We start from the raw sequence: 12,948 nt of genomic DNA on the forward strand, positions 1-12,948 counted from the left end.
TTACACATTAAAGCAGCTAGCCCAAACTCAGGATTATGCTCAACAAATAAGGGTTCCCTTATCTCTTCTTTATTTGAAGGCTGGTCTTCCTTCAATTCTTACTTGTCTAACTCCCACAGCACTGACAGTCTGTATCATCATCTAATTAAATGTTATTTTGGGCTAGGCGCAGTAATCCTAGCTCTTTGGGAGACTGAGGCAGGCAGATCACCTGAGGTCAGGAGTTCGAGACCAGGCTGGCCGACATGGTGAAACCCCATCTCTACTAAAAATATAAAAATTAACCAGTGGTGGCGCGCAACTGTAGTCCCAACTACTTGGGAGGCTGAGGCACGAGAATCGTTTGAACCTGGGAGGCGGACGTCGTGGTGAGCTGAAATTGCATCACTGCACTCTAGCCTGGGCGACAGGGTGAGACTCTGTCTCGAAAACATAAAATAAATAAATAAATGTTATTTGGCAGTATGGACTATTATTTCATATATTTAATCTTATCTCCCCTAGACTGCATGCAGGTTTCCTGAGGAGGGCTGGCACCACATCTTAACAATACAAAACTGAACAGCAACCCCTATATGGGAGAGCTCCTCACCACTGGACGTGTTCAAGCAGAAACTAAGATGCTGTGGACGAAATAACTTCCAAATCTGAGACCCATGGATCATAGTCCTTTGGTGCACTGCCCATTGCACTTAGTGTTGTGCTGGTTGTATGGTGGGACCTTAACATGTTTTAATTAATAATAACTTGGTTTAAGAATTAAATAATAAAAATAAGCAAACAAAACTATTTTGGGGGCCAGGCACGGTGGCTCACGCCTGTATGCCCAACACTTTGGGAGGCCAAGGCAAGCAGATCACCTGAGGTCAGGAGTCTGAGACCATTCCAGCCTAGGCGACAGAGTGGGACTCTGTCTCAAAAAAAAAAAAAAAAAAAAAAAGTATTCTGGGATAAAGCCCATCTAGAATCTGTAGACAGGTTACGTAGCTATTTCAAAGCAGTGTGTAAAGTGAAACAAGTTTAGGCTAGCATTATTTATCTCCTCTGGAGTGGGACTATGAATGACTTTATTTTTTCTTCCTACTCTTCTTTTTTTCAGACTTTAAGTAATGACCACACTTTATTTTTATAATAAAAAACTATAAAAATAATCCTTGTTAAGGAAAAATATTAAGCCTTTGATTCAGACAGATATGTGTTTGAAAGAAGGCATTTACTAGAAATGTGACCTCAGGCAAACCACATAAGCCTCCTGGCCCAATTTTTCCCATATTTAAAATAGGATAATAATTTTCCCAAAGGATCATTATAAGGATTAAATAAGATGATGTAGGTAGTGCCGAGGGTACATATATTTCCTTCCCATAATAATAAGACAGCATACCCAGCACAATTTTTAGTCTGGGTGTTTGGGGCAGAGAAAACACAGGCATGTCAATAGAACATCCTGTCTCTTAGTCATCTCATTCAGGTGCAGTACCGTGAAAGTAGTAGCTTCCCTTGTGACCAGTACAAGGGAGAAATCAATAATAAGGCATCTCCAAGTGTCTGAATTTACAAACTCATAATAGATGAGATTAAATATCAGATGATATTTTAAAATTGGAAAGAAAAAAAAAGGGGCCAGGAACTTTAACACTATATTTAGAATAAAAGAAAGCTGTAGGCAAATAAATATTACTAAGATGTCTGAAGAAAGACCGTGAGAATAGACGAGTATAGGAAGCTTGCATTGAGTATAGAAAAGGGAAGCCAGGAAGTACTGCCTCTATGCCTGTGAAGGTGAAATTGTGCCCTACCCAGCAGATTCAAGGGACATGGGTTCTTATGCCCTTGACAGGTACATTTCTACGGAAGAAATCAGACTATTCTACTTTGATGATGCCAACTAATAAGACCATCCTACAAATCATTCCTCCACTCACCACCTCTCTGCTCTGACTCCATGTTCACCTGACATGAGGTGACAACCTTCAGATTATTATTTGCTTCCCATATAGATATTATAAAGCAACAAAAGCACTAAGTGGCCAATTTGAATTCTTGAATGACTTGGCAGTCAAAATTTATTTTGTAAATTAATAAATTCACATCGACCAATCTCATGCAAATGTGATCAGTGTGAGTTAATTTCCTAAAACTTAATCAATTCCAGGTCTACTTGGGGCTAGGGGAGGGGCAGTAGTGGGGAGAGAAGCTATGGAGCTGCAAAGCCAAGGACTCAATAATGGATCATGGCTCTTCCTATAAACAGCTTCTTCCTAGTACCAATTCTATTTCAGTTCCCCTTAACATTTCTAGCTACCTATTTCACTGGCTAAATGCAACATTGATATATCCCACTGCCTTCACTGTAGCTGCTTCGCATACATATTAAAGTAAAACATTATTGGGAACAGGAAATAGATTTGTTGACGTAAAAAAAGACAGAACTTGAATAAGCAAAACAAAACCTGAGTATTTGGGTTCTTTACCCAAAAATGAAATTCCAGTTAGTTAACTGATATTGTATGTTCATTACAGCCATAATCTTTCTGATAACATCTCTCATCTCTTAGTATTTCTGTATATTGCACTAAAACTACTTCAACAAACAGCTTTACTTCAGATTTTAAACATAGCTATAATGAGATAGATGTTTGGATCCCTAAGTTTAAAAAAAAAAAAAAAAAAAAAAAACCCTGTATGGATTAGGGCCCTTCCTAGACTGTAAACTGGATGAGAAAAAATGGGATTATCATCACAACCATCTCAGTAATTAAATTTGGTTTTCATCAATCTTTTTCTGTATACTCACACATGATATGTGTGCACAGTACTGTCCTCTGGGCTATGCAGAAGTTTTACCTTAATCTCCCAAATGCAGAAATCCAGCTTCAGTTTCAGAGATCTTTCTCTCTCATCTCGATTTTTTAAGGAGGAAGCCATTTGGAGAGGAAGAACAGCCTCAACATTATGCCGCAGAATATGCAAATTCCACCTGAATTTCCTTTCAACTCACACTTCCCAAAGCTTGGTTAATTGCTTTTCTGAAGTATTCCCAGAAGCTGAATGTTTTCCTAATAATTCAATATTGACTGAACAACATCTTAGCACTATGACAGGCACCATGGAGAATAACAAAAAAAAGACACACCATTTACTTATTCTGTTAATATTTTTTGAGCAACCATTATATTCTAGGAGCTGTGCTTAAGTTCTTAATATCTCAAAATAAAAAAACACAGCCTCAGGCCTCAAGTTCAAGCAATTTAATCAGGGAGACAATTTACTATACAAAGAGATCAATGTTGTGACAGAGATAAGCAAGTAAATCCAACTAGCAATGCCAGAGGATTGCTCAGCAACAACCTCTGTGCTGAGTTTTAATAAGTAGAAGTTGGCCAGGTAAAAACGTGGAAAACAAAAAAAGAAGACATGTCTGCCCTGCAAGAACTTAGTTGAGACATGCCATAACTAACATATGATTATCCCAAATATTTTCCCAGATAACAACAGGTGTGTGAAACTAAAACAGGAATACAGGAAGGGAAGCTCTGTGGTCCTCCTGAATACGCAAACTTTTAGAAATTTATTTACACATATACACATATTTAAAATTAAGCAGTATATTTAATGCATTTAGTGTTAATGTATTTTCTGCCTTTATTATTTCAAAAAACCGTATTATTCAAACTTCACATGCATCTTTAACATCAATGTTTTTTCCTTCAATAAAGCTATTTTTTTGAGTGAATTTTCTAGAAAATACTGTCTACTTTTCTTTTTAAGATTTTAAAGTTAATGACAGCATTTTTCTGAATCTACATTGTCTCTGGGTATTTCATTTCAAACCACAAGAATCCAGTTGCATAATACTGGATTGGGTTTTTTTTTTTTTTTTTCATTCATTCTGTTGTGTTTATTTGTGATCCCCATAATGTATGTGTGTGTTTCATATGCAATGTGAGTGATTAAAAAAAATTTTTAATGTTAAGGCTTGTATACAATTACTTTCAACACTTCAAATTAGGAGATTATATTCCCAGGAACAATAACTAAAACTTTCTTAGATTTTTGGTTCCTCTTTTTTGTTTAATCAATTATGGCAGTTGATCTCTACAAAAAAATGGTAAGTGATTAAACTAGCAGATGGTGACACAGATTTATTCACCCTTTTTCATGAACTGACTATAAGCTCCCTGGAAGGCTAATAACAAGAAATGCTTTATAAGAAGTAAAATATAAAAAGAATATCTCTTTTCTGAAGGTTAACTTCTGGAGGAAAATAATTTCATCTTATATCTACAGTAGGTCACATGAAAGAGTTAAACAAATTTAAAGCTAAAAAAGACCAATAATTATAGTCATATCCAATATAGAATCTCAGCAGAATGGAAAATTACTGTGAGCTGGAGTGATCACAAAGATTTCTAGAAGAAGTACCATTTAAGCTCATCCTTGAAGGGTGTTACAGAACAGATGAAAGGCAAGGAAGGAAAGAATTCCAGGTAGAAAGTGGATGTAAACAAAGTTTACGCAAGAAACTGAGATAAGGTGAAAGAGAAATAGTAGTTAAGGGGTTGATCTGTTAAAACGAGAAGGTTTAAATTGGGAATCGATAGAAAAGATAAGATAGATTACAAAGGAACTGGAATACCCAGCTGAGGAGTTTAGACTTTGTAAGTCTCGCAGTGGATAGGACAGTTGTTCTGAGCAAGTAGGTACTTGATTATTATGTCCTCAAGTTTCTAGCTGACCTCATCACCCACTAAAGATAAAGCATCAGACCTTGAAAACTTTCAAGAAGCAAATGAAGGCTGGGTGCAGTGGCTCACTCCTGTAATCCCACCGCATTGGGAGGCCTAGGCAAGAGGATCACTTGAATCCAGGAGTTCAAGATGAGCCTGGGAACCACTGTGAGACCCTGTCTCTACAAAAAATTTAAAAATTAGCTGGGTGTCGTTGTACTCCCCTGTAGTCCCAGCTACTTGGGAAGTTGAGGCAGGAGGATCATTTAAGCCCGAGATGTCAAGGTTCCAGTGAGCTATGATTGCACCATTGCTCTCCAGCCTGGGTGTCAGAGCAAGATTCTTTCTCAAAAAAAAAAAAAAAAGGAGAAGAAGAAGAAGCAGATGAAGGTACAATGCAGTGGTTCTACAAATGCCCAGCTAGAGGGATCTAATGGCAGCTATGTTGGTGAGGAATAGAGAGAAAGAAGGTGTTTATTACCAATATGAGAGTTATAAAAGGGAGTGCTCCTTTCAGTATTCACATCCTGGAGGTCTCACTAGGGAATATAATTAGAATGGAAACCCTAGGTAATAGAATATGGACATTTTTCAACTCTACAAAATATTGTCAAACTACTCTCTAAAGAACAGTACCAAATTATACTTCCACTCAAGTGCTATGAAGAGGTTTTCCCATCACTCTACATCCTCGCCTACACTTGGTATTTTCAGAGTTGTTATCTTCTGCCAATCTGATGGGTGTATGCTTGCAGTCCCAGCTACAAGCTTGAGTCCAGGAGTTCAAGGCTACAGTGCGCTATGATGGTGCCTGTGAATGGCCACTGCTCTTTAGCCTGGACAACATACCTGAGACCTCATCTCTTTAAAAAAATATATGGGGCCAGGTGCAGTGGCTCATGCCTGTAAACCCAGCACTTTGGGAGGCAGAGGTGGGCGGATCACGAGGTCAAGAGATCGAGACCATCCTGGCTAACACAGTGAAACCCTGTCTGTACTAAAAACACAAAAACAAAATTAGCCGGCCATGGTGGCGGGCGCCTGTAATCCCAGCTACTCGGGAGGCTGAGGCGGGAGAATGGCGTGAACCTGGGAGGTGGAGCTTGCAGTGAGCAGAGATCGCACCACTGCACTCCAGCCTGGGTGACAGAGCGAGACTCCGTCTCACAAAAAAAAAAAAAAAAAAAATACATATATATATCTATAGAGAGAGAGAGAGAGAGACACACACACACACACACAGAGAGAGAGAGAGAGAGAGATATGGTATCTTGTTGTTGTTTGATCTTTATATCCTTATTAGTAAGAAGGAGTCTTCTTATGTATATGAGGCATTTGGATTTCCTTTTTTTGTGAATTGCTTAACCCTGGACTTTCCCCTATTTTTCTGCAAGGGTGTTTGTCTTTTTCTCATTCGTTTTCTTGTTCTTTTAAGTAATAATGTTAACTAGCATTTATTGTGATTACTTGTATTAATTCATATTATTCTCACAACAACCCTACCAAGTATGTACTATTCTTATCTTCCATTTACATATAAGGAAATTGTGGCACAGAGAAGTTAAGTAACCTGTTCCAAGTTATACTGCTAGTAAGTTGTAGAATTGGGATTCAAACCTAGCCAATCTGGCTCCATGCTCTTAATCACTTCATCTATAGGACAGTAACCCCTTTTCAGCAGTCATCCATGGAGAATTGGTTCTAGGACCTTCCTCAGATACCAAAATCTGCAGATACTAAAATCCACAAATGCTCAAGTCCCAGATACAAAATGGGGTAGTATTCACAAATGCTCAAGTCCCAGATACAAAATGGGGTAGTACAACGTATGTACATCCTCCCAGACCCTTTAAATAATCTCTAGATTACTTATAATTCCTAATACAATGCAAATGTTAGTAAATAGTTGTTATCTTGTTTAGGGAATAATGAAGTCTGTACATGTTCATTACAGATGCAATGTTTTTCTTCAGAATATTTTCCATCCATCATGGGTTGAATCCACAGATGCAGAACCCACAATGCAGAGAGCCAACTGTATTTGCATTATATCATAATTTTGCCAGTATTATTACCTTTTTATTTTTATACAACTTATTTTGGCCTAACTTTCCATTTTATTTTTATACAATTTTATTTTTAACTTTCATTTTCTTTTTATACAATTTTGTTAACTTTCTATTTGAAATGGAAATTTTCATATATATACAAAAAGAGACAGAATAGTATAATTAGCCCCTATGTACCCATTACCCAGTTTCAACCATTATCAACTCATAGCTAATCCTGTTTCATCTACATTCCACCCACTTCACCCTTCCCCTATTATGATGAAGTAAATCTCCTATATTTCTCTAAAAACATTTCTGTATGTATCTCTAAAAGGCCTTTTTTTAAACATAACCACAACACTATTGTTACACCTAAAAAATAACGATTCTTTAGTAACATTTTTAATTAAGTAAAATTTTTTGAAAAAGAAACAAAATCCTTTCTTAAAGCTCTAACTGTAACTTTACCTTCTACATTCCCCCAATGGTGTCATCTGGTTAATTTTGCTTTCTTCTTTCAGTACAAAGCCAGTATTAGTAACACAACGCTCCCTATAATTAAAAAGGAAAACTGGGAGAGGGATACTTGTAAACTGAAAAGGCTGAGCCCAGAAGATAATACACCAACCAATCTCTTTCTTATCATTTCTAGGCCCCAGTGTTATCTGACTATTCACCTAAAATTGTAGAGACTCAAAGGGTTGTGGCAAGAATACTGGTATATAGCCAGGCGTGGTGGTGGGCGCCTGTAATCCCAGTTACTCGGGAGGCTGAGGCAGGAGAATAGCTGGAACCCAGGAGGCAGAGGTTGCAGTGAGCCGAGATTGCACCACTGAACTCCATCCTCAGCGACAGTCAGACTCCGTGTCAAAAAAAAAAAAAAAAAAAAAAAGGACATTGGTATAGAGGCAAATTCTTCGTTAAACGGGATTCGCTAACAGTGTGGGCAGGAGCTTGGCAGCAGAAGCCATGATGGGGAGGAGGAAGGGATTTTCAAAAATGTTCCTTGTTGAAATAAGCCAGGTATTAGTAGTATGGATAATGAAAGCAGTTGGGAATAGGGAGTCCTGAGAGAAGAAATGGGCCAGAGAAGAAGGTCTTTGTCTGACATCAAAGAGTGATTGCTATTAGCCTGTTCCCATCCAGCTCCAAATCCTAGTCTACTTATCATTCTGAAAACATATTTGTCAGCTGACCCTTGTCATCTTGCTTCTGTGTTAACTATTTCTTGACAAAAGAAGTATTAACTATACTAGGTGAATGGAAAAGCAGATCATATATATTCTACTATCTAAACCCCACACTAGCAAGAAGCAGAATCAGTTCCCATTTCTCTCCATCCTAAAAAGCAACAAAACCCACGGTGAAGTTTATGTCTATCCATAGCCTGGTCTCACTCTCATCAACAAGCCATGAACAGAAGAGAGAAACTGGTTGGAACTCAAATTATTTTCTGAGGAGAGTTACTACTCTGACATATTAAAAACAAAACAACCACCAAAAAAACAAGCAAAAAACAATTCAATTGGACTGCCAGCTGTCTCCTGTTTAGACAGGAGTTGGTGTGTGAACAGCAGCAGCTGCTCTTCTGACCCGTGCCCTCCCAGTGCTCCCACTTTCAGCAGAGATGCTCTTGCCCTGCCTATCGGTTTCAGTATGCGTTGCCCTCTCTGTCTCTCTGGCTGCTACTGTCCTCAAGCTTGTGAACAGCCTGTTAGGGAGGGGAGCAGCTCCCTGAAGACAGTTCCTTCAGAGACTAGTGAGAGTTGTGGCCTCTTGGCCTTAAGGACTTTCATTCTGAAGGAATGTCACACTGAGAAGTTACTTATCTGTCATATAGGATGGTGAGTCTGTGGTCCCTGTATCACACGATGGACACAAAACCTGGAAATATGCCAGGTGTCTGAGCTGAGACTCGGTCACTTAGTTTTTCAGCCTTGGCTATATGTAAGTAGTATAACTGTGTCTGCAGTGAAAAGGTAGAAGGAATAGATGGAGAGGTTGGCTACCCAGAAAATGCCACATGCCAATTTGAATCATACTGAACAGCAAAGGAATCATACTGCTGCCAATACGGTCACACTACAGATCATGGTCCAAAGGTTTCTCCTACCAATCTTTTCTTTAAGATTCTTCAGAGACTCATGCAGAACATTCCCTTGCCAGTGTGGAGATCCAGCCCCAAAGGTGCCATTGCTATCTACGGTCCATTATCTAGGATTGATTTTACTAGGAGTTCACTTTACATGCCAAATTTCTGAAAATCTCACACTCAGTTACAAGCATGTGTCCTATAATGTTATGATGACTACACAATTTCAATTTTAATGCCAGTTGTACAACAATCAGTTCCACAGTTGGTTTTACCCCCAACTACTCTATCTGTTCCAACATTCACAAGATAAAAGTTTACTTTGACATTCTTTTTTATCTGATGAAACCCAAATACTCATTGATATGGTTTCAATCTGTGTCCCTACCAAATCTCATGTTGAATTGTAATCCCTAATATTGGGAGTGGGGCCTGGTGGGAGATGACTGGATCATGAATCATGAAAGTGGATTTCTCATGAATGGTTTAGCAACATCCCCTTGGTGCTGTTCTCGTGAGGGTAGGTGGGTTTTCGTGAGATTTGGTCATTTAAAAGTGTGTGGCACATCCCGTCCACAACCTCACGTTCCTGCTCTAGCCAAGTGACATGCCTACTGCCCCTTTGCCTTCCACCAAGATTGTAAGTTTCCTGAGGCCTCTTCAGAAGCTGAGCAGATGCCAGCATCATGCTTTCTGTACAGCCTGCAGAACCGTATACCAATTAAACCTCTTTACTTTTGTAAATTACCCAGCCTCAGGTTATTTCTTTATAGCAATGCGAGAATAACTTAATACATTCATGTACCCCATATCCCAGTAGTTTCACTGCCGTCCTTCCTACCATAACACAACTATCACATTCCCCCACACACATACCCATTTTTATATGAGGCCCAAGAAACCTCTTGCCCATCCATAAAATAGACATTTTTCAATGGCCACTTTTTCTTCGAACTGTTGGGAGTCTCCAAACTCTAATAACAGAGGGCATTAAGATGAGGCTGTCTGTGGGGAAAATTTATCCCCAAAGAGGAAATTTTAGGCACAGATTAGCTTAGAATTTGTATCTATCCTCAGCCTCATGCTGCTAGTGATAAGCAGGGCACCAGTAGGTGGACCATACCCCTGCTCTGCAAACATCAGAGCCCCTGTACAGTATCAGTGGCCCACATCTAGGCAAGGAAAGTGCCCTACCTCATTTTATACCTTTTGCACTTTGAGGTCCTAATGTTTTTATTTCTTCTGCTGCAGAGGCCAACATGCCAGTAAAAGTTCTTTAGCCATTGGTGAATTATAACTTTGATCACCTACACAATCACACGCCTACATACCAGATGCTGTGCTACCCATGGTATTGCTGAGTCCTTATCTCAGTGTTCAGATCTCTGAATTCTCACTTGCTCCTTGACCTTTAAAACATTCACAGCAACTGCCATTACCACCACCAGCAGCAGCACCATCCATGCAATATATTCCTCAAAACAAAATCACATTAAAGCCCTAAATACGTCCAATCACACACAAAAAAACTTTTCTAGCCTTAAACCTTCAAATTGCCCTAACCTCCCTCTCTCTCTCTCGACTAATCCCCAGATAACTCTGTCCCTCTCCTCTAATCCTGGAATCAGGAACCAAAGAAGGATGAGCCCTCTCCACCTATACAAATACTGAATGAGGGTTGCCGTCAGAAATTTCCCCATGGGGACGGGATTGCATCAGCTCTAGTAAGAACATCACTCTCCTGTGGGGAAGAGCAAATACACTGACAATAGCTGCCTGACCCCTTCCACATTCATTCCAGAGATTTATTCCAGAGATTCAGGTAGGCCCTTCCCCATCGTCCCTTGTGCTACACTACAACTTCTCGTAGCAGGGAAGCTGGTAAACAGACCTGCCTGAGAGTAAGTACTATCTAGCATTGCACCTCGAGAGACAATCCCACCAGACAGCTTGAGCAATTATGCCGCTTGGCTACCCAGAATCAGGGATTCCCCAGAGACAAGTCTTGGTTTCAAGTATCAAGGGGCAGACCTAAATAGATTCTGCTTGCTGAGCTCTAGCAGACACTAACTCACATGGGGGTGAGTTTGAGAGGCACCAACATCCTCACTGCTCACTACACTCAGCTTTAATATGTTTGAGGGCCAAGATTCCAAACAGCAGTTTGATTCTCTCTTGAACATGCCCACCTACCTCTTCCAGACCCCATGATAGGGTGTGGCTTGCCTCCAGAGAAAGAGTGCCATCCTCTTCTGAGAAGGAAGTAGAGCTCTTTTCAGGTTCTGTATCTTTAGGCTGGATCCCGTGTATGTGCGGCCCATCACTGCCATAGCCAGAGGAGGAGGGCAAAATGCTCACAGTCACGCCGCTGATAGACAAATCACTCTGAGAAGTAAGCAGTCTGGAATCCTGGAGGGGCACTCGACCCACATGGGAAGGCTCCGTGCATCTTTGGCCTCCAGGCTTGTCCAGTAGTGATGAAGAAACAGAACATTCTGCAATCCAGGAACCTGTCTGAGGGGCATCTGAAACACTCTTGGTTCCTTCCTCCGCACTCCAGCCCTCTGAAAATTGTTCTTGATTTCCTGTATCAGTGGGGCAGTCTGTCCTAAGCGAAGCATAGCTCCGAAACCCAAGCTGAATATTTCCTTTCTCCACTGCAGTCTCTCCTTGCAAAGGCAGCAGCACAGCCCTGCTGCTGCAGGATGCTGTCCTAGGAAATTCCACCAGTTGGCTCACTGACTTCTCACAGTTCCTTTCTGCTGGGTTATCAAGCAGGTGAGCAATGACAGTCATCCCCTCTTCCAGGGAATCCCAGACCCCTCCAGCAACTGATGACTCATTCTCTAACAAAAGGTGGGCAGTCTGGACCTCCCCTTGGAATCTCTCCTTTACCTGTACTATCATCCCCTGATCGACTACCTGCGAGTTGGGGGCTGAGTCCCTAGGCAGCAAAATATCTGGGGGGGTATGTTTTACCCCTCCCACTCCGTCTTCCTTTTGGAGACTCACTGTTAACTTCGTTAGGGTTTCAGTCTCTTCAATGACTTCAGTTCCTTCCGAGGTTTCTTCCTGGTGAGATGCCTCTGGAGTAGGGATTTTCTTCCCTCTCCACCTCCTTTTGAACCGAACCCTTTTCTTAGGAGATATGGGAGCCTTCTCAGGAACAGCTATTGACTCTTTTGGCTCCTTAAAACAGCCCAGTGAATTTCCCATTTCCTTCCTCTCCTAATCTCAGCAAAAACGCAGCTAAGCCAGTCCTGGGATCCCACAGAAATCCCAACCTTGGCTTCATCGGATTCAACGTACATTTAAAAACATGCACTATGCCGGCAATCCCTCCAATTCTTTCTCCCTCCCTCCCCGCCTCTCTCTGTCTCTTCCAGCCGCTGCCGATTCAGACAGCCATCTTACAGGCTCAGAGCTGCAACAAGACAAATTCAAAGCATCTCACTGCAGTTCAGAAATCACTTGACCTAAAAGCAGACAGAAACCGGATTGGCTGCAGCTTCCTCTCTCCAAATATGAGGTAATTGGAGCACTGCCCTCAGTAACACAAACAGAAAGCAAAAAGGAGCTAGAAACCAGGGGAGGGGAAACTAGGCAGGGCCAGGAGGAGGAGGGAAAATGTAAGAGTAAATTGAAAAGCGAGGGAAAAAGAAGAGAGGCCGTGGCAGAAGGTAACGTGGAAGAAGGAAGAGGAGAATAGTATCAAAGAGGGAAAAAGCAAACCAGCTTAGCTGGTACTAACCAGCAAGGGAAGGGAAGGGCCAGGCCAAGAAGAACCAAGGCTGGTGAAGCTGCAATTATGGCTCCCAAACTACAAAATGAAATAGATTTGAAGTGTTGCACCAAGATGCCCAAAAGAAAATATCAAGCAGATATACATATTCTGAATTTTTTCAGGTCAGAAAATAATAAAATTATTTTCATCAAATTATAACCTGAAGAAACCAGAGCCGCCTTCTTACAGTTAAGAAAAGGAACACACACTTTAAAGATCTAGCCTTCTGGAGCATTTATTTCCCTCCTTTTTCCTATAAAAGAAAAGAAAGATCTGTTAAGTCTGCCAGCC

At 40.7% G+C, this 12,948-nt stretch overlaps 1 protein-coding gene across 36 annotated transcripts in view; it reads right to left on the minus strand.

The window, feature by feature from the left end:
• LOC101867430 (microtubule actin crosslinking factor 1) overlaps positions 1 to 12,948 on the minus strand; it is a 386,272-nt gene that overhangs the window by 208,836 nt on the left and 164,488 nt on the right. For 18 of the 36 annotated variants that reach the window (XM_065534034.1, XM_065534021.1, XM_074011527.1 and 15 more), the window contains exon 1: positions 11,067 to 12,309. The exons of the other annotated variants lie outside the window; for them this stretch is intronic. In XM_065534034.1, coding sequence (XP_065390106.1) covers positions 11,067 to 12,089 — 1,023 coding nt within the window. In that variant the 5' untranslated portion in view covers positions 12,090 to 12,309. Of the gene's footprint in view, positions 1 to 11,066; positions 12,310 to 12,948 lie in introns of those variants that run through there. 36 annotated transcript variants of the gene reach the window in all.

This window comes from Macaca fascicularis, chromosome 1 (assembly GCF_037993035.2).
Source record: "Macaca fascicularis isolate 582-1 chromosome 1, T2T-MFA8v1.1".
In the NCBI taxonomy this organism is placed as follows: Eukaryota; Metazoa; Chordata; class Mammalia; order Primates; family Cercopithecidae; genus Macaca; species Macaca fascicularis.